The 27,884-nt window shown below is 57.1% G+C and overlaps 1 protein-coding gene across 15 annotated transcripts in view; it reads left to right on the forward strand.

Moving 5' to 3' along the window:
• The window catches only part of Dnm2 (dynamin 2), a 65,063-nt gene that overhangs the window by 6,080 nt on the left and 31,099 nt on the right, over positions 1 to 27,884 (forward strand). For 14 of the 15 annotated variants that reach the window (XM_063228690.1, XM_013150033.3, XM_023564040.2 and 11 more), the window contains exons 2-3: positions 18,569 to 18,642; positions 27,337 to 27,486. In XM_063228690.1, the coding sequence (XP_063084760.1) occupies positions 18,569 to 18,642; positions 27,337 to 27,486 (224 nt within the window). The remainder of the gene's footprint in view (positions 1 to 18,568; positions 18,643 to 27,336; positions 27,487 to 27,884) is intronic. The other variant, XM_063228691.1, reaches the window with a different exon arrangement.

Here is a 27,884-nt window from a genome sequence, read left to right on the forward strand (position 1 = left end):
TCACACACAACCAGGCAGGAGATCTGGGGCGCGCCTGTGGAGACGGAGGGGTTGGGCCTGGATCTCCAATTGGGACTACGAGCTGACTGAGTTTGGCATTTGGATCCCAGGACTGGCCTGAGGTCGCGCAAGGGGATGCCTTGTTTTGGTACCGGGAATTGAACTCAGAACCTGGTGCCTGCCAGGCCCGTGCCTATGCATGGGCAGCTCTTGGCACTCGGATGCCCCAGCTGTCAGCTGTGTATCTGTCTGCCCGGTGCGCCCTGGAGGGTACCTGAGCTGGGCCAGGCACGGGGGACCCCACAGGCACTGGGAGGAGAGGAGAGCGAGGGCCCCCACGGGTGTTGGGGTCTGCTGGCTGAGATGGGGCCCTGCTGGGCAGGGACAGCGGGGTGGGCAGGGGGCCGGCAGGGGCTGCAGCCGGGCTGAGGAGGCAGAGGTCCCAGGGCACGTCGGCGTGAACCAGTGGTCCCAGGAAGGTCGCCACACTCCCCATCCGATGCCTGCTCGCCCAGAACTGAGTTACGCAAGTGGGGCGCGAGGGCAGCATTCTGGGGAACAGGGAAACGGGGCGGGTTGGGGCCCGCCCTCCTCCGGCTTCCTGACCCCGGGCCAGCCGGAGAGCAGGGACTGCCCCTGGGGACTGTTCTTGCTGATGGGTCTTCGTCTTCTGTTCGTAAATTTTATATTAAAGAGGAGAAAGGCACAGAAAAATCAAAAAGCAATCAGACGAGGAAAAAAACAACAAAAGCCAAATGACAGCAACAACAAAGACAGCTTGTATTTTTCCTTTTTATCAGTACCAGGGATTGAACTCACGACTGCCTGCTTGCTAGGCAGGCGCTTATCGGGTGTTCCACAGGAAGCCTCCTTCATGGAGGGGACGTTGGGGGCGTCCTGAGGCCCCGAGGGACCATCTGGATCCCTCCTCCTGTGCTGCCTTTCCCGTGGGGAGCCTTGGGACGGGGCCTCAGTTACCTGAGCTGGTGCCTGACCCGATTCCCCAGGGAGGGCGCTGAGGCCCGCGCTGGTCCCCACACGGGTCTGAGTGGGTGGGCTTGAACCTGGTGCCTCGGGGCCCAGCCCGCCAGGCCTGACTTCACCCTGGCTCCAGCATGTGCCTTCCTCTCGGGACATCTGGGTGGTCACGGTCTCCATACTCCCATCCTTATCCGGTTCTTACAGTGTCTGTCCACTGTGGTACCCATCGAGGGCTGGAGGTGGCTGTGGGGATGGTGGAAAGGGACTTGGCAGTTGGGGGCCTGGCCGGGGGTGCAGGAGATGTCACAGCAGGAGAGACAGGCCTGATGGGGTGCTGGGCCTTTGGGCCCCTCCCACCTAGCTCCGGGCTTTAGCTTGTGCCTCCCACCCTGGGTCCTGGGGTGCTTTCTTTTGCTTTTTGGGGGCTGCATAGTGCTCCATGGCCCCTTCGCCTATGTCCCAGCCTCCTGGCTAAGGTGATCGGGGCCACTTCTGGTCGTGTGGTTTCAGGACTTCAGGTGCACTCAGGCATGAGCACCCTCATAGAAGGGGGGCGGGGACAGAAGGACGGGCAGCAGCACTGGCTGTGTGGCCTGGAGCTTGGCCACAGTGGCAGCATCACTGCTGGGTCAGCTCAGCGGGTTTGGGTCCCATCAGGGTCCTTCTGCTGTGCCATCCCTGCCCTGCTCAGAGCAGAGCCCAGGCCTTTCCTGGTGCACCTGGGCCTGTCCCCTTGTGGTCACCTCCTGTGTCCAGATCCCTTGCCTTGGCCACACGAAGCCCCTGGCTCTCACCTCCTGCTCCCTGGTGGCTCCCAGAACGGCAGCTCTCCAGGCAGGACTGTGGGCTGCTGCCCTGGTTGGCCCTGCAGCCGAATGGTTGACCTAGAAGCCAGAATTGGACATTGTATAATTCTTTTTTTTTTTTTTTTTTTTTTGTCTTTTTCATTTTTATTGGTACCGGACATTGTGACGCCTATAATCCCTACACTCGGGAGGCTGAGCAGAATGACAAGTTCGAGGCACGTGTAACCAGTTTGAGGCTCATCTGGGGTCCGTGGTGAGACCCCAGCTCAAAAATAAAAAAGACCAGATTGAATTTCCCAGAAGATTCATGAATCAGGGGTTTAGGAGACCACCCTGAGGCTCACTCTTTGGGGCTCATGACCTGCCTGTGGCGTGCAGGGTCCCCCAAACCAAGGGCCTCTTCCACCTAGAGGTGCCAAGCCTTGCCCATCTTGGTACAAAGAAAGTCACAGTAACAGGCTAAGAAAATTAATAAGGGGGTGGACTGAGCAGGGTCCCCTGGGCTGTGATGGCAGGGCTCCTGCTCGGCTGCCAGTGGCTTCTCCCTCTGACCCCTGCATCCTACCTGGGGGCGTCATGGTTGTGACGGGTGTGGGCACACGAGGCCTGTTGGCATCAGCTGTGCCGTGCACTGACTGTGGGCACACAGGGATGAGTAGCAGCCTGCGGAGCAAACACCCCCAGCCAAACAAGGGGGAAGTGCCCCAGAGACCCTGACCTGTGATAAGAGGTCCTCAGCGCTGCCCAGCAGGCAGGGACAGGTCCAGCTGGGTGACACCCACTGCGGTGATACGCCCTGGCATGGCCAGCCCAGCCCTGAGGGAACCCCGAGGGGGACCCGGCACACAGCCCTGCCTGTCCTGGCTGTCATGTCCTGGCCTCGGAGCTCCAGTCCTCCAAGCACAGAGATGGGGACCTGTCAGAGGGTGGCAGCCTCCTGGCCTGGGGGTGGCGGCTTCAGAATTGTAGCAATGGTGTGGAATTCCGGAGGATCATAAACCCACTGGAGGAGCCGGGCTCAGGCTGCACTTCTGGCGCTCTGGGAGGCTGAGGCGGGACACTGAAGTTCTCGCCCCAACTGGACAATCAGTCTGGCACCTTAACCAGATCCTGCCTCAAAATTTAGCAGAAAAAAAAAATTTTTTTTTTTGGTGTTACCGGGGATAGAACTCACGACCTCTCACTTGCAAGGCAGGCGCTTATGCCGCTAAGCTAAATCCCCAGCCCAATTTAACAAAAAATTACACAGGCTGGGGAGGTAGCTTGGTGCAAAGGTACTGATGCGGCCCTCAGCGCCGTGGAAAAAAACAAAAGAAAAGAAAGGACCAGGACAGAGCTCAGCGGCCAGGCCAGGCCATTCTCTTTCCAGTGCAAAAACACCCTGCCAGCCACCCCTGCCAGCCACCGCCCAGCCGCACGGCAGGCGCGTGCCTCTGCGGGTTTCACAGCGCGAGGTCCCTGGCGGCCGGGCGGAAGCGGGCGAGGAAGCCAGGCTGAGGGCTCGGGCATCACCCGGGCTGCCAGGGGCTCAGGTGTCTGCTGAGGGCACCCTGGGCATTTGCCCCCTGCACTGGATAATTCCTCTGGCTTAATTCTTTTTATGAAAGAAATTATTTGACTCTTTAAGGTAAAATAAAGGGAGCGCTCACCCCGCGGCAGTGCAGTTAGACTTCTGCTGCTTTGGAACTGCTTTTATCAGTGTGTGACTCGCTGAGGTCCTTTTTTATACTGTCCTTTCTTTTTATTTCTTGTTTTTTGAGACTTGGGCTCCCTCTGCATCCCAGGCAGGCCTTAAATTGCAGCAACCGTCCTGCCTCAGCCTCCCCAGCGCTGGGATCACAGGTGTGTGCCCCCAGGCCTGGTGAGGGTCTTCACTCTGTGTTCATGACCTGAAGGAGCTTGGCCTGTAGCTTTCTTCTTCCTTCTGGTGGGGTCACCTTGGCTCTGCACACAATAAGTAACCTGTAAAGTCCCAGGAGAGCCGCAGAGGTTCCCGGGAAGTTCCCGCCAGCCCTGGTGCAGCCTCCTGCTTGGGGCTTCTCAGGACTGAGCATCGCAGGGCGCTGCTTGCTGCCCCGATTTCTGTTTGCCCTGACTGTCCCCCCTGGTCCGAGGCTCCCCGTGGCATGCAGTAGCCACCTCTCCAGGGCTTCCCCTGGTCCGTGTGTCTCAGGACCTTGGTGTTCTACAGACTGCTCCCGACTTGGGGCTCCTGTGGCCGGGATTGCTGGTTGTGGAGGAAGATGCCTTTGTCTTTTAACCCTGTGGGGCCCATGATGTCAGCAGGACCTGTTGCCTTGATCTCTGGCCAGGGTGTCCCCTGGCTGGATTCAGCACTGGTGAATTACCGTTCCTCTCCTGTTCACACCTTCGGAGACGTTTCGAAGTCTTTTGAGACAGTCACCATGTAGCTTCTGCCGGCCTCGAGCTTGTGGAGACGCTCCTGCTTCAGCCTCCCGAGGACTGGGGTTGTCAGTATGTGCTGCCGCAGCGCTGTTACCGGTTTCATGACATATCGGTCCCTCCGTGTCACTGTCCGCCTGCCCCAGGGCTGTCTCTGACCTGTACCATTTACATCTCTGCCTTCTGACCTTTGATACCGCCCGGGGGCCGGGTCTCCCTGTGTGGACTGAGGGGGTCCTGGGTAGCCGTGGGTACCCCCTGGGATCTACTCCAGGGCTCTCACTGCCCCCACAGCCAGGTGCTCACGTCATGGATGTAATACAGGGTGGGGTGTGCAGAGAACCTGGGAAGAGCCTCCCTGTACTGGTTGTTTGTTTGTTTGTTTGTTTGTTTGTTTGTTTTGAGACAGGGACTCACTGTGTAGCCCAGACTGGCATCAGGCACTCCCTCTGCTCCCCAGTGCTGGGATGACAGGTGTGTGCCACCATGCCTGGCCTTCAGATATTTCTCATCTGAACTTGGTTGAATCTCAGGTACCAAATCCAAACTGTCCACAGATGCCGGGGCCCAGCTCCCTCTGGTAAAAGCTGAGACCACACTGTGGCCCCTCAAGGCACAGGTGATCTCTTTGCCCCCTCCCACACCTTCCTGCTGTGCCCCACCTACCCCCGGGCCTTTGCACATGCTGGTTCCGGTTCCTGGACCCTTTGCCCCTCAGCCCCGCTTGGTTTAGTCGGGCCTCTGCGTAATAGCTCCTTAAGAGGCCCGTAGGCCACTCTGTCCTGCAGGTGCCCTCTCTGATTTGGTTTGGAAGCCCTTGTCACTCCCTGTGTTTGTCCTGCCTGTCAGGTTGTCATCTCCGCCCCCTGACTGGGAGAGCCTGATGGTGCGGCCGCTTCCTGGGTGTGCCGAGCTCTCACCTGTGCAGCTGTGGCAGGTGACGGGGACATCTCCCTCTCTCTCTCCCACTCAGCGAAGCTGGTGGGGCCTCCCTGTGCCCGGCCTGACCTGGGCGCTCGGCCTGGGGGCCGGGCAGGGCAGGCACACGGGTCACAAGCAGGAGAGAAGCGGCAGCTCAGCTCGGCCTGGGTCCCGGGTTGGGGGGCTGCCATGTCACCGCAGGGCGCCCTCGAGGGTTAGGGGCCAGCCGGGGTCCCTGCCCACAGGCCAGCCCTGTCCCCTTCCTGGGGAGCCCCCCAGCTTGTGGGTTCCGTTCTCTTTAAGCACTTTTATTGAGCTCTAGGCCTGCCTTCTTGCTGTCTCTCTCTGATTTTGGTTTTGTCCGTCAGGGTGCCCGGGGCACAATGGGTGAGTTTGGCCATCCACTTTCTCCTGTCACGCTGCTGACTGAGCCCAGGGCCTCACGCGTGCTGGGCAATGCTGAGCTCTGCCCCGCACCCCACCATTACCCTTTGAACCTGCGCTTTTCCAGCAGGGCCTGGTGGGACACGTCTTGTCATCCCAGCACTCTGGGAGGCTGAGGCAGGAGGGCGCATGTTCAGGGCTGGCCTGGCAAGTTGGCAAGCCTCCAAAAGTAGGAAAAGCTGGGGTGCAGCTTAGTGGTAGAGCTCTTTCCTGGCCCAGAGTTGAGGCTGTGGTGAGTCCTGGAGGTGGGAAGATGGAGGGGAGGAAGAGGAACGCGTCGCACCGTTCCGTGGTTCTAGTATATTCCAGTATGTACCAGTATGTTCCAGTATATTCCAGTATATTCCTCATGCAGTCACCCACCATCTAATTCTGGAGGATTTTAATCTCTGCAAACCTCATTCCCGTTAAGTATTTGCCCCTCACTGCCAGCCCCTGGCGACCCCTAGTCCACTGCGTCCCTGTGGCCTCGCTTGCTGTGGGATGGCGAGGGTGTGACCCTGGCCTGGGCTTCTGCCCTCACCGTGACTTCCAGACCATTCCTGCTGCAGCGGGTCCCGCGGGCCACCCCGGGCTGAACCTCACCGATGCCCTGCAGGAGCCCCACTGCCAAGACACCAGGCCTGGCTTGTGTGTGTGTGTGCGCACGCGTGTGTGCTAGGCTGGTGCAGTCCCGGAGCCGCTCCTCCGTGCTGCGTTCCCCTCTATGACCTGACGATACTGTGACTCAGTTTATCTGTTCATCTGCTAATGGGCATTTCCTCGTCCTCCCTTTGGCTCCTAGCTGTGATGCGCTGGGAATACTCATGTGCCAGAGCTCATGTGGGTGGGTATGTCGTTTCCCTTTGGTGTAAACAAAACTGGCAGTGGCATTGCTGCCAGCTTATGTGGCGACCCTGAGGAGTTGTTTAACCTTCTAAGAAACCACCTGTCTGTCCTCCCGTGGGGCTGCATGGTCTCACATCCGCGCCAGCGGCCGTCAGGGGTCCGGCTTCCCTCTGTCCTCGCCAGCACTTGTTAGTGTTTCTTTTTTCCAGTTTAGTGCTCCATGGGGTGTGAAATGTGTTGAGGTCACTGTAGATTCTTTGCGTCTCCTTAGTGAATGATGATGACCTTAACACGTACCTCCCGGATATTTGTGTGTCTTTGTCGCAGAAATCTATTCAGATCTTTTGCCCATTTCAAACCTGGACTATTTGTCTTTTTTATTGTTCATTCATAAGCCTCCTCCCATCTAAGAACTGATTCCAGAGCTTTCAGGCTGAGCTACATCCGAAGCCCTTTCTTTGGATCCCCCCCCCACCTTTTTTGGTACCGGGGATTGAACTCACAACCTCACACTTGCCGGGCAGGTGCTTATGCCACTGAGCTAAGTCCCCAGCCCCTTGCTTGGCATTTTTAGAGTTTGTGACCATTAACTCAAACTCATCATCCTCCTGCCTCAGCCTCCCAAGTGCCGATGATAGTTCTTTGTACAGTTTTGATACCAGTGTCTTTAGAGCTATAATTGGCCAATATTTTCTTCCCCCCGTAGGTTGTTCTGTTCTGCTCTGTTCTCGCCCTCCCTTTCTCCCTCCGTCCTTCCCCTCTTTCTTTGTGTGGTTCTGGGGACTGTGTGTCAGGCAGGTGTCCTACCCTGAGATGCACCTGCGGCCCCCTCTTCCGCCTGTCTTGCTCGCGGCCTGTGAGCCAGCTGAGCTTTAGATTTTGGTGAAGTCCTGTTCTTTGCTGTCGTGTCTGGGAGACTGTTGTGCAGTCCAGACCTAGAAAGATTTCCTTCTTTTCTTTGTGTGTACTGGAGCTCCAAAGCCTTGCTCCGGGCTGTGTCTCCGGCTCCTCCCTGCCCCGACTGTATCTTTTCAGTGTTTATGAGTCCAGTTCATGAACACAGGGGGTTTCATTTGTGTATTATTTTATTTAGGTCTTTATTTTTAAGAGTGAACTTTTTTTTTAGTTTTCAGTGCAGATGTCTTACATTTCTTTTGTTAAATTATTAAATGAGTATTTTATTCCTAATGCTATTATAAATAGGATTGTTTTCTTAATGTCATTTTCAGAATGTTCATCGCTGGCAGATGGTAATATATTTCTTTTCTTTTTTTTTTTTTTAACTTTCTATCGGTACTGGGGATCGAACTCACGACTGCCTGCTTGCCAGGCAGGCGCTTATGCCGCTGAGCTAAATCCCCAGCCCTACACTTAATCTTGGACAGGGTCTCACTGCTGACTCAGGCTGGGCTCAAACCTGAGTCCGCCTGCCTCGGGCTTCCACCGTGTGGCATTACCAGCAGGAGCTGCCGTGTGGCGATGTGACAGTGTCACCTCATATTGCTGTCATTTTCTCTCGTGTTACCTCAGCCCTGCTGCCTCGTTCATCGTGTGTGGCCGTTTCCCTGTGTTGCTGGTGGAGTGCTCTGTGTTTCCCGCCACGTGAGTGTGCTGTCCACGAGCCATTTTCCTTCTTCCTTTCCGAGCTGGGCGCCTTTGGCTTTGTACCACGCTGTCCTTCCAGGAGGAACCAGAGTGCGCTAGGTGTGTGCTGGCGCTCATGCCCAACCCCAGCTGTGCGGGAGGGTCACACATTCAAGGCCAGACTGAGCAATTTAGTAAGACTTTGTCTCTAAGTGGAAAATACAAAGGCTGAGCAGGTAGCTTCGGGGGGAGCACTTGCCCGCCATGCACAGGGCCCCGGGTTTAAAACTGCCCCCTGTCCATCCTGCCAAAAAGAAAAAAGAATTGAGCACTGTGGATGACCCTTGTCCCTGATCTTCGTAGGAAATGACACAGTATGTATGTTGGCGCATATTTATTGATGTTTGTTTGTTTGGAGACAGCGTCTTACCATGTATCCCAGGCTGGCCTCAAACTCCTGGCAATCCTCCTGCCTCAGCCTCCCTGGTGCTGGGATTACAGGGAAGCGCCATCATGCCTGGCTAGAAATCACCCAGGACTTCACCCCTGGGCACGTTAGCTGTGGGTTTGTGGAAAGGCTCTGGTGAGGGAGTCTCCTGCCAGGGCTAATCTGCTGGGTGTGTTTATCATGAAGGCTGTTGGGTTCTGCCCAATGCTTTTTTAGGGGGGCGGGGACTGGAGATCGAGCTCCCCACCTCACACGTAACAGGAAAGTGCCTGAGCACTGAGCCAGAGCCCGGGCCTGCCCAGAGCGTTGGTCTGTTTACTGAGATGGTCTCCTGGTTCCTGTCACTTGTACTGCTTGAGTGCTGACACACACGAACACCCTCGATCAGAAGGCTGACTGTGTGTGGGACCCCGCGCCAGACCGCAGGGAGAGTGTGTTGGGCCCACTTTGAAAACTGTTTTGTTGTCTTTTGTTTTTCCCTTTGGTATTGTGAGGCAGACTTACTGTATAGTCAGGCCAGTGTGGACTCACAGTGACCCTCCGAGTGCCGGGGTTGCGGCATCACCAGGCCTGACAGTTGTTTTTCTGTTCTGCATTGCATTTATTGCTTCTGTAATCTTTATTATTTCCTTCATCTGTTCCCTGGAGGTTTGACTTGGACTTCCTTGTTTATATCTTTAAGGTTGAAGATTGAATTATTGCTTTGAAATCTGCTTTTATTTGTCTGTGTGATGATGTGGAGACTGAGCCTCGGCCTTGTGTGTGCTAAGTGTGCTTTCTGTTTCTGGGCTCCATTCCTGCGCCCCTCCTTTTTAATGTAGGTGCTAACTCTGTACATTTCAGAACACTGCTTTAGATACAAGTGATGGGTTTTCATACATTATGATTTTAATTTCATTTATCTCACAGGGTTTCTTCAATCTCTTTAATTTTTTTTTTTTTTTTGTCATTTTCTTTCTATCGGTACCAGAGATCGAACTCACGACCACACGCTTGCAAGGCAGGCGTTTATGCCGCTGAGCTAAATCCCCGGCCCCATTTCTTCATCTCTTTATAACTGCTTCTTTGACCCAGTGATTATTTAGCACTGTGTTAATTTACACATATATGTGAGTTTCTCCAATTTCCTTCTGTTACTAGTAATTTCAATCCATTATTATTATTATTAACTTTAAAAACAAAGAAGGACAAAAATAAAACAGAATTTCAGAATGAAATAATAGAAAGCTAACACTAGTTAATTTAGTACGTATTATCTTCAAAACAGTTGTTCAGATTACAGGGTTTAGGCATGAAAACCATGATCAGTCAGTGAAGACACAAACTGTTCTTTTTGATGAACTAACAGGTTAGTGGTATAGTTATCCATTTTGTATATATATATATAGATACACACAAACATACATATATGTATATATTCTTGTTTTGTTTTGTTTTGTCTTTTTGACACAAGCTCTCGCTGTGCAGTTCAGGCTGGCCTTGGGCTCAGTTTGTAGCCCAGGCTGCTCTCCAGCTCTCTGTGGTCCTCCTGCCTCAGCCTCTCACGTGCTGTGATGACAGGCATGCGCCACCACGCCTGGCTTGTATGTATATATTCTTACTATTTTGAGACCGGATCTCACTGTGAAGTCCAGGCTGGCCTTGCATTTGTGGCAGTTGTCCTGCCTCAGCCTCTTCAGTAGCTGGGATTACAGGGATGTGCCACCACATCTGGCTTTTCAGTCCAGAATTGTTACACAGCGTAGTTTGACATCAGCTGTTACGTATTTATCGAGTCTTCCCTCCTGGCGCGGCCCTAACTCTCTGTGGTCCATCCCGGGCTTGATAACAGCGGGAGTTTTCCTGTCCTTGGGCAGAGTGGAGCGTGCAGGGCTCTCCGGACTTGCTGGTTTATGGTGCTGCTCATCTCTCCTATTTCCTTGTTGACCTTTCTTTTAGTTATGTCATCAGTTGTTGAAATGAAGGTGTTTGTGTCACCAGCCATTCTGCTAAATGACTCTGTTTCCCTTACCCAAGTCTTTTTATGGCTGTGTATTATTCCTTGGTGACACAGTCTGCTAAGTCCAGTACTCCGACATTAACTCTGAGGTTGATTACCTTTTTTTTCCCTGTCCTGGAGGTGGAATGCAGGGCAGCAAGCGCTTTGAACTGCATCCCCAGCCCTTTTTATGTTTTATTTGGGGACAGGCTCTTGCTAAGCTACAATACTTGTGATCCTCCTGCCTCGGCCTCCTGAGCGGCTGGCATTAAGGCCTGTGTGTTGTGCTCAGGACTGATTCTGTAAAGGGCACGGCGTGCTGGAGGAAAAGCGGACTTGAGAGGGTGTGGCCGGTTGCTGTATGCTGCCAGGACTTGGAGCCCCCATCTGTTGCCATGGTGACCCAGCCCATGTGATGGGAACCTCTGAGGACTAGGCAGTGGGCTTCCTTCCTTTCCTCAGCCTTCTGGTCATGCTGACACCCGCTTGGGGTGGCCTGTTGTTACCCCAGTGTACAGCTGGAGAAACTGAGGACTAGGAAAGCGACAGTCCTGGCACCAGTCCGTGAGCCCCATGCTGCACACTGTGTCCCCGACAGCCTGCTCCCAGGTTGTCCACAGGAAGACGCCCCAGCTACCTCACTGTGGCCGGGGTGCAGCTTCCGGACCTGCTGTGTTGTGACCCGATGGTGCCTGGCTAATGGGGACAGAAATGGAGCGGGTTGGGCTGGCCCTAGCAGTTGCCTGGGGATGCGCGTGTGCGTGTGTGTGTGCATGTGTGTGCGCGCACGTGCACGTGCGTGTGTGTGCCTGTTCTTTCTGTGTCACTTCGGTCCGGGGAAGTTAAGCCCCCGTAGCCTTAGCACTGGAAGGCGAAGGCGATCCTGCGGGAGAAGGGTCTGGGAGAGCAGTCCCTGCGTCCTGCCCGCCTGCACTCCGGAGCTGGGCGCGGGAAGCGCTGAGCGCTGACGGCCGCCTGGCGTGAGGGGCGGGGCCGGTGGGCCTTGCGCATGCGCGGTGTGATCACAGTGGTCCTGGGCAGGCGATGTCCCTGTCTGATCTGCTGCTTCAGTGCTGCAGCTGGAAGGGGGACGGCCCCGAATGCTCAGCCTGCAGGTCGCGGGCATCCCACAGGGGGCGGGGGGAGAGGGACAAGCCCTCCCTTTGCCTGGCAGCTGCTGTGCCGCAACCTGGTCCTCACCACAACCGGCATGCTGGAGAGGACCCTGCCTGGCCCGGGGGTGAGAGATGCTGCCACCAAGGCCACCCAGCTGCGCCTGGCAGACCGGCTGCAGGACCCCCGCCGTCCACGCTGCTAGAGCAGTTAGGGCACGGACAGCAGGACTCAGAGGATGGCCGAGGAGCCCAGGGTCCCCAGGTTCCAGTAGTTTCCTGTCGCCCTTGAACACGTTGCTTGTTCGGCCAGGTGCTATCAGCTTCTCAGTGCGGCTGCCCAGCAACAGGTTAAATATTTGCCAGTTAAAACCGTTATCACTAAAGCTATACAAGACTGAAATCACACCGTGTGGATACGGGGTACGGTAAACCAGAGACTCCTCGGTTCCCAGCAGGGCTGCTGCCCCACTCAGGCCAGGAGTGCAGCTGCGGCACCCCCAGAAATCCCACAGGGCGAGACACACGAGCAGAAACACCCACTTCGCCTTCCGCCTAGCTGGTCCTGGACCGGTCCCCAGGGTCCAGGTCCCTGCTGGTGGGCATTGGGTCCATAATGGTTCTCCTCTGGGTGCTGCCGCAGGTGGTCAGCTGTCCCCGCAAGCCATGTGGGCAGTGTGCAGTGTTTAACCAGAGCAATTAAACATCAGATATGCACATAAAGCAGAAAAGTACCCAGCTCATGAGTGGGGTACATGGAGGGCTCCGTGGAGAGGCTGGGGTCAGCAGGGACAGTTAGCCCTTCCAGGGAGGTGGCATCTTGGACCAAAGGGACAGGGGTTTCCAAAACCTTGGAGGTGGTCGTCAGCTTGTGCAAAGGCCCTGAGCAGGAAGGCGTGGAACCGCCCTGCCGTGGCGTCATCACTGGGCAGCTGGAAGGGTGAGGGCACGGGGCACAGAGTGTGACAGGGCTCTGCAGACCTCAGGTCCTCAGAAATGTGAGCACAGAAGAACAGTTCATCCTACGATTGATTGCATTTTACTTCGTGCAGAGCGAATGCTGTCATCTGAAGAGCTGTGCAGTCTTTTAGCTCTCCACGCAGGAGGTGGCATCACCTGCGTGCAAGCAGTGAGGAAACTGAGGCACAGGAGCTGGCCTGACCAGCGCCTGCTGACTGTCCAGAAAGGTCGTGGCCGAGCCTGGATTCCAGAGCAGGGAACACACATTGCTGTAGGCCACTTCCTGCTCTGGCCAGCAGGCCTGGCCTGTCTCTGAGGAGGGCCGGGAGCAGGTGACACTGAGCCTAGTGCCTGGGCGGGGCTCACCCCTGAAGCTGCAGGATTCCTGAGCTGGGAGGAGCTTTAGGGCTTCATATTTGGGGGTGCTGGAGGGAGCCTGTGAGACCTGGCAGGCACTGTTGCTGGCTCCTCCTTGCTGTCTGAGCTTCATTTCCTCTGTGAGGGGCATTCAGGTCCTTGGCTCTACCCCTCGCAGGAGGCTCACCTGCCTCCTGCCCGGCTCCAGGCCGAGTTCCTGGAACAGAACCAGAATATCATCAGACCCAGACTCCTTTTGTTTGTTTATTTTTTTGAGGCAGGGTCTCACTGTGAAGTCCAGGCTGGCCTTGAACTCACCATGTAGCCCAGAGCAGCCTTAAACTTGTAGCAAACTTCCTGTCTTATGGGGCTGATGGGCTGGGACAGGTGGTTCAGCGGGGAGTTTCCTGCTTGCTCTGTGAACTCTGTGGGAAGGAGATTATTGGCCAAGGGAGTAGGCTGTGCAAAGGTCCTGGGGTGAGCTGTGCCCAGTGTTTGGGAACACAGAAGAACCTGTGTAGGCAGAGCAGGGCAAGTGGGATGGCGCAGGGGGAGAGGCAGGTATGTAGTCCTGGGGCCCGTGGGGAAGACTCAGCAAAGAAGGAGCCACCCTGACTCGGGGTCCACAGGCATCTGGTGGCTGGTCTGATACCCACAGAGGGCAGGGCCAGGCATGTGGTGACGGGACCAGTCTCTGGCCAGCATCAGGCAGCCCAGGGTTGATGAACCTGACCTGGACCCGGACCCCTTCCTGCTGGTCGCCAGCTCCTAGCACCTTCTGGAAGTGGCCTTAGAGTCCTAGGCCAGCTCGAGGCGTGGCGTGATTGGCAACAGGCCCTGCAGTCAGCTGGGCGTGCAGACATCCTTCTGTCCTCCAGATGGCTGCTCTAGTGCCCAGGGAGAGGTGGTGACCTGCCCAGGCTGCACAGCCCCAAGGACAGAGCTGGCTGGGCTTATGCCAGGCGCCTGGTGTGTGCTAGTCCCCTCCTGGGCCCTGGTCTTAGGGGGCCAGGCCTGTGTGGAGAGTCCTGGCCTGCCCAGCCCTGCTCTGTCTCAGGGTGTATCACAGGACTGGGAGGCAGTGGCGAGTGCCACCCACAGCCTCTGACCCTGGCGAGGTGGGCAGGGCCTGTGGGCCAGGTTTCCTGACCCAGGAACAGCTCCTGCAGGGGCTGGGAGGCCAGAGTGCCAGGGCTGCAGGGGACAGGCCAGGGTGACCTGGAGCCGGGGCCGGCCTGGCCTGGGCCTCTGTGGGAGAAGGCTGCATCTTCGTTTAGAAAGCGATAGGCAGGGAGGGAGGACGGACTGAAGGGTACAAGGATTGACACTTAATCGAGCATCTACTATGCACTGGCCCCTGTGTGGGGCCTGGGGACACAGCACCTGGAAATGCGCCAGGCAAGAGGCAGCTGAATGACAGAGACAGGTTGCCAGTGTGTGGCAAGCCAGAGGGCTGGAACCAGAGAGGCAGGGCAGCCTGGCGGAGGTCACCCAGTGCCGAGGTGGTGATGCCGGAGCCGGAGCATGGCACAGCCTGGGTGCACTGGGCGGCAGAGACGGAGCAGAGAAGCTAGGTGGCTTCCAAGGGCTAGGAAGGACTGGTGACCTGGGAGTGTGGAGGGGCTGGGTGGGGGGCGGCCAGTGAGGCTGTGGGCATCTCGTGTCTGGGCAGAACTGCCGCTTCGCAAGTACTCCTGCAGCATCCCAGAAGCCCTTAGGGCCAGGCGTCTCCTCGGCGACCCCCGGGAGGCCGTTCTCGGGGCTTCAGGAGGCCCTACGCTGCTGCTCCCGGCCTGGCAGGCGCCTCCTGGCCAGCCTGTCCCCAGCCTCCTCTGCCTGGGATGTGTCCTGTCACTCCGCCGGCCGCCGAGGCCCCAGCCCAGCCAGCTGTCTTTTCCTGGGGGCCAGAGCCTCCCTGGGCATCGTGCCCGCTCGTATTCTTGTGGGGCTCTGATTGTCCCTTGTCTGGGCGTCACCATTGTCCTCACGGTGCCTGGCGCCTCAGACGCGCCCAGAGCACAGTCACAGGCAGCACGCGCAAGGCCCAGCACAGGCTCCCTCAGCCGCCGGCCAGCCCGCTGCCACTCAGAGTCCCATCTGCACGTGTGTGACCCCCAGCAGGTGCTCCATGAGATGGGTGTAGCAGCGCCATCTTGGCGACCTGCTCACCCTTAATGTTTGACTCCACGGACAAAGCAGCCTGAGCTCCTCGCCTGACGTCAGTGCACACGCAAGGCCATCAGACACCCCATTTTACGTTTTTAGCATGGAGGGTTTTGAGACAGGGTCTCACCCTTGAACTCGTCTGACCTCGAACGAGGCGGCAGTCCTCCTGCCTCAGCCTCCTGAGTGCTGAGGTGACAGGTGTGCACGCTCACACCCGGCAGCTTCTATATTTTAAAACTTGAGGTTTTTTTTTCCGAAGCAGTCATCCATGCATAGGAAGCGGGCTGCAGAAATGTCCAAGCTCGAACGCCCTGTGCCTGCCTCCCCCGGGCCGCTCCCTGGCGCCAGCTGTGGCCTGCTTATGTTTTCTTTAGTGGCAAAACACAGACACTGGCACACCCCCCCCGCCACACCCACCAGGAAGCCCCATCGGGAGATGAAAGGCCCTTTCTTCTCTGCCGTTGGAGCCAAGCTGTTCTTCTCACTATGAGGACTCCGCGGGCACGTTCCTGCCTTGGCTTTAACTCTGAGACTAGGTTTTGCTAGCTGCGCTGCTCAGGCTGGACTCAAATTTGTGATCCTCTTGACTCAGCCTCCTGCGTAGCTGGGATTACCGGCACGTGTCACTGTGCGGGTACATCTCAATGGCGTGGTCACTCTGCTTCGATACCCAAAACTCCGGGGCCTCTCCTCCCACGATTCCTTTGCTTCCCTCACACCCCGACACACACTCCGGTCTGTTTTGCAGTGCTGGGTTGGTTAGACTCCAGGGCCTCACACAAATAATAAGCACAGTCTTCCTCGGGCTGCACCATCCTCCCCCTGCCCCTCTGCTGAGACCTTAGATCCGGTGACGGCACAGGCCTAGGCACACACACCTTGATGTCTTAGAGATCCTCGCACCCGGGTATCCACCGGACGAAATGAGGTGCAGGGCAGCGCCAGCCCCTCCCCTCGCCACCCCTTGCAGTCAGTTCCCCCAAAGCAAACCACTGCTGATTCGCATCCCCAGAGACCAGTTTTGCCTGCTCAAGTCCAAGGCCGCCCTGTGACTCAGCCAGAGAAATAAGCACCGATAATCTGCAGATGCAGAGGCAGGTATCTCGGAACTACCTGAGGATACCCCAATCTGGGCAGCCCCCAGCCATCTCCATACCCTGGGGAGACAGACACTGCCCAAACGGGGCTCCATCTGTGTCACAGAGCATGTGAGGTGCATGTAACAGAACCTGCTTTGGGAATACCAAGGGCCAAGTCCGGGTCTACCCGCAGGACAGGCCCAGCACAGGGGATCGTAGTGATCCCAGCACGATCTGCTTCTGTTCGTATCTTTCTTTATTTGAGACAGGGTCTCGCTGTGTAGTCCAGGCTGGCCTCAGACTCGGGGATCCTCCTGCTTCAGCTTCTCCAGGGATGGGATTACAAATGTGTGCCTCAGCGCCCAGCTTCCTGTGTTTTCTGACCACTGACGGACCCATCCCTGTCTTTGTGCTTCAGAAGTCACCGGAGAGGTGGGGCTAGGGGAGCCTGTGTGATGCCCCCTCCAGGGGAGCCAGTATGTGTGCTGGTGGCCCTGTGGCCTACACCCCTCCGAGGCCAGCACAGTCCCTGACCTTGGCCCACGGTGCCCGCACCGTCACAGTGCCCAGAGACGTCCCTGAGTGTGCGACTTCTGCCACGGCAGACTCACTGCCTGTCTCAGCCTCCTCACTGGCCTGATGGGTGCAGACGGCAGGTCACAGCATCAGCACACAGTGGCCACTTGGTGTGATGTGTCCTGTGCGGGGCAGGCAGGGCCCTCGGGCTCTCTGTCATCTTCAGGGATGTGCAGAATGGCATGTGGCATCCTGGGTGTAGGGAGGTGATGCCACTGGGGCTGCCAGCAACAGGGTGCAGAAAAGAAAGCCATGTCCTGTGGGGCTCCCCGCTGTCCCACCTCCTCTTGCCCTTGTCAGTCCTTCTCTGTCCCTCTTGTCCCCAGCTCACCACTTTCTAGTCCACCCTGGGTCCTGCCAGGCTCTGTGCCCCATCCTGCCTGCCTGGCCCCCTCCATCTGTTATAGCCAGCCCAGGCGGCTAGGTACCACTCACACATGGCCTGCCCACCGGGGCAGCTCGGACCTCAGCGCTGGCCCTGCTGCCTGTGGAGGGTCCCAGGCAGATGCAGGCCCACATCCTGTGGTCCCCGCCGTGTCCCCGCACCCCATCGTGTGCTGCTCCCGCCTGCCACCCACACACTGCTGTGGCTGTATGTTCCCACTGGTTCTCAGGCTGAGCACTGAGCTCTCTCTCTACATACGGATTGCCCTCTTCCCCTGCTGAGCAAGACAGTGGTGCCAATTTGGTCTGCATTTGGCTGGTGCCATCCTCTGCTGTCCTGCTGTATATGAAATGAACACTTCTGCTCAATACCGTGCTCTGCAGGGTCTCACTACCCAGCTTAGGTTGGTCTGGAGTGTCCTCCTGCCTCAGCCTCGCAAGTGCTAGGATTACAGGCTCGAACCGCCACACCCGGCAGCTTCAGAGTGCCCTGAACACGCCGATGCCGAGTGACCACAGGCGCTCTCGTTTCCCTTTCTCAGTGGTAGAGGCTGGCCGTGGGCTTCTCACACTGCACGTCCAGGTGTACACAGAGGAAGTCAGTGCTGGCTGCCTTCATCTCCTAGGCCGGTGGTGTATTTCCACGGTTAAGTGCACAGGATCACTTACGTCACCTGCCGTGGTGCACATGTTCTGACATTCACTAAAGTCACAGTAAATGTCAGTAAACACTGTCACAGTACCAGTTTAGCCCATGCCCATCGGCCCACAAGGTTCCCCCTCCTTGGGAATCAATCCCTGTTCCTGTCCCCAGGCAACCACTGACCGGCCTTCTGCCTCTATAGATTTATCTTTTCTGAATACAAACCACACCACAGTGTGTCATTAATGTGTTTCCTTTTACTTTGCCTTTATGTCTCACGTGTATGGCAGTTGTTTAAAACAGGAAATGTTTTGAGAACTTGTCTCCCCGGCCCCCCACTTGGCACCAAGGGTTGAACCCAAGGCTTTGTACTGAGTTACATCTATAGGTTTTTTTTTTTTTTTTTTTTTTTTTTTTGTCTTTTTCCTTTTTATCGGTACCAGGGATCGAACTCACAACTGCCTGCTTGCAAGGCAGGCACTTATGCCCCTGAGCTAAATCCCCAGCCCCCCTTGGCTCTTTTAACACTTTATTTTGAGATAGGGTCTTGCTGAATTGTCTAGGCTGGCATTTGCGATCCTCTTGCCTCAGCCTCCTAAATGCTGGAATTTCAGAAGTATGCCACCATGCCCAGCGTGATCTCTTTTTAGCATGAACACAGCCTGAATACTTGTCACAGAGAGAGGCTGAGGGCAACAGTTGTGTCCCTGTGCCCGCCCATCCTTCCCCACCCCTGGAGCCTCAGGACCCTCCCAGCCAGAGGATTGTCCAGGGCCCAGCTGGGGCTGGTGTCTTTGCTGAGCTTTGCAAGACTGCAGTTACTCCACCACATGTGGTCACACTTCCTACCCCTTGAGCCGGACATGTGAGTAACTTCTGACCCTTTCTACCCTCACAGGGACTTCCTCCCCCGAGGTTCAGGAATTGTCACCAGGCGGCCTCTCATTCTGCAGCTCATCTTCTCAAAAACAGGTATGGTGCCTGCGGCCAGCAGCCTGCGTAGGAGGCGACCACAGACCTGATGGCCAAGTGGGGCCGCAGCTGGGCAGAGGCTGGGGTCCGGGGTTGTGTCACTGGGGTTTGAACTCACATGTGTGCAAAAAATGGGTGAAAAACAGCTCAGTGAAAACTCATTCTTCCACCCCCAGCATCCTCAACTGTGACCAGGCAGACACCAAGTTTTTGCAGAACCCTTTTGAAATCGGCTGTGCACATCATCCCAAAATGCTTCAGTGTGCCACTCTGTGCAGAGAATATGAGGGCCCAGGAGAGGAGAGGAATACAGGGGCCTGGCCAGTACTCACGAGTAGCTTCTGCAGCTGGTTTTATAGATAGGCGGACCAAAGCTCAGCCAGATTGCTGCATCTGTCTCCAACTGTGACCCTCCAGGTCAAAGAGACCTTCACCTAGGCTACCCAGTCTGAGCTTTAGCTTTTCGCTGCGTAGGCGGACCTTTATCCTGACTGCGCAGCCGTCGTGTGGGGGTGTGGCTCCAATGAGACCAGCTGATTGGTTCAGAGCGGCCTCTTGTGAATGCTGCCCTGTGATAGGTCACGGGGTGGCCAATGGGCTGCCTCCTTTGGCTCAGCGTCTAATCAGTTGTGTGGCAGAGCCCCGGAGTTTGGTTGTTAACCCTGATGCGTGTGATCAGTTGGGCCACATTGAGTTCTTGTTTCCCATTCAGCGATTCAAGGTGGAGGGGCGATAATCTGCATTTTTCGTGAGGTGTTGCTACAGCTGCTGGACCCCCGGCCACACTTGGAGAAGGCCGTCCTGGTGGGCGAGGGAGGGACCTTGCTCACGGCCGTGTTTCCTGCCCTCCGTGGTACCTGCGCCAGGCCCTTGCTAGAGCTGCTGCCCTAATGGCTGTGACTGTGTTTTTCAGCTCGTATCCCTGCCTATGGGCACGTTGGGGCTTGGGGGGGGGGGGTCTCATCATCACTCAGCATTGTGCCACTGAGCTCTTGACCCAGCACCTGGGTCATGCCATTTTCACCTAGCCCAGACGGTGGCAAACGTATGTGTAGATGGTGGCAGGAGATTGGAGCACAGGGAGCCCCGCTCCTCTGAGTAGGTAGCCTTACAGCTGAGACTGCCATTAGAGTTGGGCTGTGCAGTGGGTGCGGAGCCATCAGGGCTGCGCAGCCACAGAGCTTCAGCGTGGTTGATGCTGGGAGAGGAACAGAAACCGAGACAGGGTAGGGCAGGCAGCACGTGCAGGGCTGTAGCTGGGGCTGCTTGGGTTTGTGAATGTTAAAGCCTAAGCCCCACCCTGCAGATGAGCTGCTTAAGGCTTCTGATCTTTCTGTAAAGGCTCAGTGTCTTAAGATGTGGCCCAGAGACCGATGTGTAGCTGTTGATGGCGGGAGGCTGGAGCAGATGCTGGGAGTGGGTGGGCCACCAGCCACGGGGAAGAGGACAGCAGAGGATATGAGGTCAAGTCCGCTGGATCCTGTGGGGCTGGTGGGTGGGGTGTCTTATAGGACAGGGATTGTCCTTTTTCTAGGGTGCTCCAGCATGGTCTCCACCCCAGCCTCAGCCTAGCATCAAGGCGGACAGGCTGACATCAGCCAGTACCTTGGGTCGGGCATCTGCCTTCGTGCTCAGGGCCACCAGGAGCAGCTAAGGAGGAGCTGGGAGGCATGGGGAGGCTGGGCCGGAGGTCAGGACAGCAGGCCAGGGGCAGGATCCAGGCTGGGGGAGAGTGATAGCCTGGGATGTGGCACCTGGCCTGGGTGCCACTGTGGGATGAGGGCAGAGGTGTCCAGGCTGGGGAGGCAGGACCAGGGAAGTGGTGCTGGCCCTGAGGACTCATGGCACTCCTAAAGCTGGAAGCTCCTTCGGTTGGCTGAGGAGCCAGCCTGCGAGTACTCCCTGGCCCGGGCTCCAACAGGCAGCTCTCCTTTCTGTGCCTCAGTTTCCTTATCTGGAAAGGGGGGCAACTATGTGTGCCTCGAGTCCACAGAGCCTTGTACAGGGCTGGGGATTTAGTTCAGCAGCATAAGTGCCTGCCTTGCAAGCAGGCAGTCGTGAGTTCGATCCCCGGTACCAATAAAAAAAGAAAAAACACAGAGCCTTGTAAGCCTGTGGCCAGCTGTCCTTCCTGTGAGGCCTAGCGGGCGCTCTCTCTGCCTCCTGCTGCACCAGGGCTGCCCGGCCACCTGTGAGGCCTGCTTCCAGTGAACCATGACTTACAACCGGCTTGGATTAAAGATTACCCAAGACCGCAGCCACGGGAAGCTCTGTGGCCGAGGGTGGACCCACCTTCTTCCCTGGGAGTCAGCCTAGAGCCTCACACTCCCTGAGTGCTGGGAACTCTTCCGCTTTGACATGTGGGTGACCCGGCCTGCTGCGCCCCGACTCCCACCTTGACTTTGACTTTGACCTTGGTCTGTACTTGCAGAAGGCAGAAGAGCTGTCAGGACTTGGCTTGCGGGGTTCCTGTCCGCCTCAGAAGCCGCCTGGCCTCCTCAGGGCTCTGTGGCCTTGACCAGTCCCTGCTGCAGCTGACCCTCCGGCTCCCCCGTTCCCACCTCTGGGTCTTGGAGCTCAGTGCTGTTCCTGCCGGGAGCGCCCTGCTTGTACTCCCCTCCGCCCCGCTGCCACCCAGAGCTTCTGACTTGCACCCAGCTCCAGCCCCAGCATCTTTCCTTCCTCCTGCGGCACCGTGACGTGACACCGACATGTCCTATCCTGGTGTTGCGCTGTGGTGTCCCCCCCCTAGGATGGCAGAGCCCAGGGCAGGCGTGCTGGCCCACTCTGTCTGGTGCTGTCACCCGGTGCCCAGCACAGGCCCTGGCCCCCATTCGTGGCCCAGCAGCACAGCCCGAGTGTATGGAAAGAGGGCGGGGTTATGTCCCATATGAGGCCGCACACCTGTAGTCTCAGCTGCTCAGCAGGGAGGCTGAGGCAGGAGGATTGCTTGAACCTGGGATTTCAAAACCAGCCTGGGCAACGTAGCAAGATCTCCTCTCTCAGAAAAAAACAAAAAGCAAAAAGCACTTTACCCAGCACCTTTCTCTAGGGAGCCCGACAGAGGAGTGCTTTCCTTAGAAACCTCATAACCCCTATCGTCAGGAGTTGGGTTGCAGCCTGGGCTCTACCTGGGTGGCCCTTGACAACAGCTAAGCTAGTAATTTCCCTCCACGGGTAGAGAAGACAGCCTGGAGCTGGCCCTGGCAGAGGATGGGGGCTGGTCCAGATGCCAGCTGACAGTGTCACCTTCTTCAAAGCAGTGAGTCCCTGCAGACAGCGATCACCCGCTGTTCTGAGTCAGGGCTGCCCAGGTAGGGGAGATGCCCTTCGTGCCGTTGAGGTCAGCTAAAGGCCCCGGGGGAAGTGTGCATGAGCAGCTCCTTGCTGCGTGTTGGGTGCTCAGGGCTTCCCAAGTGTGTCTAGGACCCAGCTCGCTCGACCCTGGGTGTGGCTGTTACAGTGCCAGGTTGAGGTCAGAGGGGCCCTTTGCTGGGCTGGGAGCAGGGGAAGAGGGGAGCAGCAGCGGGGCAGAGCCCCTATGCGGGATGTGCCAAGACTGGCATGCTGTGGGTCTCACCCTGACCCTGCCGTGAGCTTCACCAAGGGAGCAGCGTTCTCGCCGAAGCCAGCATGGCTTCCACGCTGGCCTTCTGTGTTGCAAGGAAACTCAGGGACCGAAGGACAGGCCGGCAGCCTAGGCCGGATGTGTTGAGGCTGTTGGGCTGCACACACCAACACGCTCCTCTTCTTCGTTTCTGAGCCAGGTTCTCTCACTGTGTAGTCCAGACTGATGACCCTCCTGTCTCAGCCTCAGAGAGTGGGGAGCAGGCCCAGACCCCCACGCCAGGCCCGATCTGTCTCTTCCTCCCGTCACTTCCCCAAATCCTGACCCGTGCCTGCCCCGCCCTCCCTGCACTTGTGGGCGGCCCTGAAGGCAGATTCAGGTTTCCCAGCGGAAACTTGCCTTTCTGCAACTTCCAGGAAAGGCCACCCGGCTCGGGCCCCAGGTTACCCCAGGGGAGGAGGGCTGTCCCCTGCTAGGCGCGCCCCACGGGGGCTCCTTTTGGGACTAGGACCTCCTCAGGGGCTGCTTACTTGTGCCCTGGGCCACCTGACGGAGAGAATCTGGGTTTAAGGTGGGGAGTGACCATGCAGGGCAGTGGGGCCCGCTGGAGGTCTGCATCCTGTGCTCCAGGGCCGGGTGTTGCGGGCCAGGCTGGGAGTCCGCCCGTAGTAAGTAGGCCGCCTGCTAGGCGAGCAGTCATCCACGCCAGCCCCTGCTCCCGCTTCCACACCGGCCTGGAGGGCGGCCCTGCGTCCCTTGTGTCCACTGAGCCCCAAGTGAAAATGCTGTCGGTGGGAGCCCCAGGGTTGGCGACAACTGCTGCAGCAGGACCTGGGTTCCCCCTTTCTGGCCTGGCCGTCTCCAGGGGGAACCCCCCGCGTGGTGTGCATGTCTGCTGCATGTGGCTGGCTGCGCTGGCCCAGGCCCCAAGGAGCTTGCTTTGTCACTGGGAAACGCTGTGGCCAGGGAGGGAGGGAGGGGTACATCGGGCATTGGGGACCAGGATGGGCAGGGCAGGTAGTGGCATGGTGGCTTGACATTGGTTGCCAGACAAGTGGCCTCATAGCTTCTGATACACCCCCCCCCCATGCATTCTTCAAGCTGGTGAATCTTTAACCACATCAGTGAGGGCATCAGAGCAGAGAGGACAATGGGACCTGCAGGAGCTTGGGAGGGTGCCTTTCCCCCTCTGGGCCCCCTGTCAGTTAGGAGGGTGGTAGAGCCCCTGCCCACTTTGATGGCTGCGTGTCAGATGTAGATTCCTTGAGACCTCAGTCAGGCCCCTTGTGATGCCCATTTCTCAGATCAGAAGACTGAGACCTGAGAGAGGCCTCTTTGCAGAGGAAGCTAATAACTTTGGTCCTTGAGGAGATCTGGGGTCCTGTGGTGGGCAGTGTGCGCTGGCCACAGCGGGGAGGAGGACTAAGCTGCAGGACTCGCTGGAGGCTGCCCAGGAGAGACAGCAGGCTGGTGGGTCCTGGCAGAGGAAGAGGAGGCTGAGGGCAAAGTGGGCCGGACTTCCCTGATACCTGGGGGAATAGAGGCCTGCAGGGCGGGCCTGCATCCTGGAGCACAGCTGGACTTCACATCCCCTTCCACCATCTCTCAGCAAAGCCCAGGGCCTGGAGAGAAAGGAGCCGAGGTGCTGGGGGGTGGGGGACACATTGGTACCGTTCTTAGTGGCAGCTGCAGGAATGGCAGCTGGGCGTTCCCTGTCCTCTGGTGAGAGCCTAGTGCAAGTGTCCTTGGAGGAGGTAGCTGATAGCTGCGTGGGGCGGGGCTGGGGACCCTGGATCGTCCCAGCCCTGCGGCGGAAGGGCACAGAGATGAGGACTCTTCTGGAGACCTCAGAGGCCACCTGGCTTGAGAGCCACAGTCCCTGCCAACTTAGAGTCCCAAGGCCCGCTTCCACCCTGCCTGTGGGCCCAGTGTGTTCCCCTCTGGGCCTCAGTTTCCCCATCTTGACCTCAGAGGTTGTGGAGACCAGTTGCCTGCCGAGGGCCTCGGGAGGCACCGAGGACTCTGCACAGGGCCTGGCTGCCAGGATGGGGGCTGGGCACGGGGCAGGCCGGGCAGGAATCTTGGCGGCCTTCCGTCCCCTCCTTCCTGGTGGGGAGTCCCCGCTGCCGGGCTGTGCTTTCCCGTGCTCAGGTCTCCTCCTGGTGGATGCCCAGGTGATTGCCAGCCTGGACTCAGAGCTGCCAGCGGGCAGCGCTCCTCCCCGCAGCTCTGTGCAGGCCGGGCCCCTGCCGCGGCCGCCGTGGCTTGCTTTCTCCTTCCTTCCTTTTTTTTTTTTCTCTCTCCTTCCTCTCTTGGTTCCGGTGATTTTTTTTTTTTTTTCTTTTTCTGTTCTGGGCTTTTGCACTACAGCCCCAGCCCGTACCTGTTTCTTTCTTTTTTAAAAAAAAATTTTTATCGTGAGACAGGGTCTCACTAAGATGCCCAGGCTGGGCTCAAACTCTCAATCCTCCTGCCGCAGCCCCCCAGAGTGCTGAGACTGCAGCCTGACCTACACACTGGGCTCCCCTTTGTTTTTACTTATTTTTTTAAGCGTAGGAAAATTTATTGGGAAAAAGAACTCGGAATGGGAATAGCTCCTGAGGGACAGGAGGGGTCCTGAATGGGCTGCCAGTGAGCCCACCTCTCAGAGGAAGTTTATAGAGCAAAGTAATAAAACTTTATTACTCAAAAATTATGCTTAACCAGTAAGATTGCAGGTATAGTCACTTAGGTGACACTGACTCGGGGCCGCAAGGGCCTGTGGGTGACATCACTGACCTTGGTCTGTAATCTGTGTTCTTAAGTCTTGTCTTTAGTCTTGTAAAAAAAGACAACGCATAAAATTCAGCGTGAAATTTCTGATTGCCTAAATGCGTCACAATCCAGAATACAGTTGAAATTAGGGGGGGGCACCATGAAACCAAAGCAAACTCACCTCCTTCTGGTGTGTCAGAGGGGTCCCCGCAGGGTGACCTGGGGAGATGCCAGGTACCTGGGGTGCCGAGTCTGCATTCCCCGAAGTGGAAAATGAACTCTAAGGAACAGCAGAGGCTGAGGAGAGACATTTACTAGGAAAGGAACCGGGACTAGCGAGAGCTTCCGAGAGACCAGCAGGGTCCCGGGGGGCTGCCCTCCCCTACATTGTCTTGTTCCGTTTTTGTTCGTTTGGTTCCGGGATTGAACTCAGGAGCTTGTGCTTGCCAGGCAGGCGCTTACACCACTGAGCCAAGTCCCCAGCCCATGGCATCCCCTTTCTTTTAAGCAGCATTGCAGGAGCTGTGATCTCAGAGCCTCAAGAGTACCAGCTCCCCAGCATTTTATCTTATTTATTTGTTTAGGTCTTTTTTGAGACAGGTTCTCACTGTGCAGTTCAGGCCGGCTTTCAACTCACTGTGTAGCCCAGGCTGGCCTCAAACTCGAATCGATCCTCCTGCCTCAGCCTCCCGAGTGCTGGGATTACAGATGTGTGCCCCCGCGCCTGGCTGACTGGTTTTTTGTCTTTTGCTCTTTCCTAACATTTTAGCAGCCACGTTCAAACATGGGGACGGCTGGGGAACTAACTGCTGAGTGACCCCGGCTGCGTCCACACTACACAGTCAGCCAAGGCCTCCGCTTCCTGCATCCTGTCTCTGTGCTCTGGGGCTCGGTGACAGGCCCCATGCGGCCTTGTTGGTCACTCCTCCTCCCTCCTGTTACTCTGAGCCCAGCTTCCAGACACCCCTGGGCCTCCTGCTGGGAGTCCTCCCTGGAAAGCCTGTGAGGGCCCTGTGTGCGGGGCTGTCCCTCTGGGTGACATGGCCTGCTAGCTCCTCATCGGGTCCGTGTGCGAGTGAAAGAACAGGGCTGGGCGTGCAGCTGAGGGGCGACACGCTGCCTACCTGGGACACCAACGCCCTGGTTCCATCCCTACCCCACTGCGTTTAAAAAAGAAAGAAGAGAATGGACACGGGTCACACCCACCCGCTGATGGCTTTTCTGCTTCGTGGCAGTCATGACATAGTTTGTAGAATTGTGCTCTGCAGACTGCATCTTCGCCCCCATCTGAAGAGCCACGGTATGAACTGAGTGCCAGTGTGACATCACCCATGAGAAGTTCCGTACCCGGGTCCCTGTGACCTGTCACCCTTCAAACACTGAAAAGACTGAAAACACGCTGTCAGCTGCCTGTGGGCCGTGAGGGGGACGTGCATGTGAATGGTGACTGTCGAGTTCAGCCCTGCTTTCCTTCCCCACGATGGCTCACCTTGTGATGGGAAATGTTCCTGAATCTGAAAAAGTCTCAAGGGTGCAATCCTGCCAGCCCCAGGCATTTTGCATGAGGGATTCTCCACTTGTATCCATTTTGGAATCAGCTTTTTGTTGCTGTAGCAAAATAGTCAACCTACACAATGTAAAAGGGAGAATGATATTCACGGGGCTCACAGTTTCCGAGGTTCAGTCCGCTCAGCCCCTCCTGTGGGAGAAAGGCACTGAGGAGAGAGGTGCACAGCACTGCAGCCAGGAGCAGTGCAGAAAGGGTCAGAGCAGGAGAAAGGGGGTGAGGACAAGAACAGGACCAGGTAACGGCGCGAGGGACCCCCTCTGCCACCCCACAGCACAGCACTTCCACGACCCAGGTACCGGCTGAAAGTGCCAGCTCTGAACATGTGAGCCTTTGAAGGGCTTGATGGTGCTATGATATTTGTTGCAAGAATGACTCGTTTGGGCTGGGGACTTAGCTCAGTGGCATAAGCACCTGCCTGGCAAGCGCAAGGTCGTGAGTTCGATTCCCAGCATCAAAAAAAAAAAAAAGAATGACTGGCTTAGCGGAGCATGGTAGCTCACGGTGTAATCTCAGCACTCGGGAGGCTGAGGCAGGAGGATCGCTGCGAGTTCGAGACCAGCCTGGGCTCCAAAGTGAGCGCAAGGCCAGCCTGAGCTGCATAGAGAGACCCTGTCTCAAAAAGACAGAAAAAAAAAAAAAGAATGCCTCTCTTGACCCCCAAATTCCTAGAGCGACTGACCGGCTGCTACTTTTCTTTCTCTTGTAGACAAAGCTTTGGTTCCGGAAAGAAGAAGCCCTTTTCTGCTCCCTACCGACAAGACTGCTTCTTGGCTCATTTTAAGCGTCTTCCTTCTCGTTGCAGAATATGCGGAGTTTCTGCACTGCAAGTCCAAAAAGTTTACAGACTTTGATGAAGTCAGGCAGGAGATAGAAGCAGAGACGGACCGGGTCACGGGGACCAACAAAGGCATCTCCCCAGTGCCCATCAACCTGCGGGTCTACTCGCCGCACGGTGGGCCTCTCAGGGGGCGGGGCGGGGGGCGGGGAAGGCCGGCCCTGCCACGCCCACCCAGTCGCTCTTCACATGCGCAGAACTCTCAGCCAGCCCTCGCCAGCGCGACCTACTGGTGCAGGTGGCTGTTGTGTCACCCTGTCAGACGGCAGCTCCCGGGCGGGTTGCAGTTTAGGAATAAGGATAGCACCTTCATCGCAAAGGCTCTAGGACTTCCGGTCTCTCAGTAAGAGCTGCAGCCAGGTGCTGGAGCGCAGCTTGGAATCCCAGTCCTGCGGGAGGCTGCACCCGGAGACCCAGGTGTGGCGATTACGAGCCTGTGATCCCAGCACCGTGGAAGGCTGAGACAGGATCCCAAGTGGGAGTGCAATCTAGGGAGCTTAGTGAGACCCTGTCTC

Source organism: Cavia porcellus, unplaced genomic scaffold (assembly GCF_034190915.1).
Source record: "Cavia porcellus strain 051 isolate PalLab524CR breed Dunkin Hartley unplaced genomic scaffold, mCavPor4.1 scaffold_17, whole genome shotgun sequence".
NCBI classification, from domain to species: domain Eukaryota; kingdom Metazoa; phylum Chordata; class Mammalia; order Rodentia; family Caviidae; genus Cavia; species Cavia porcellus.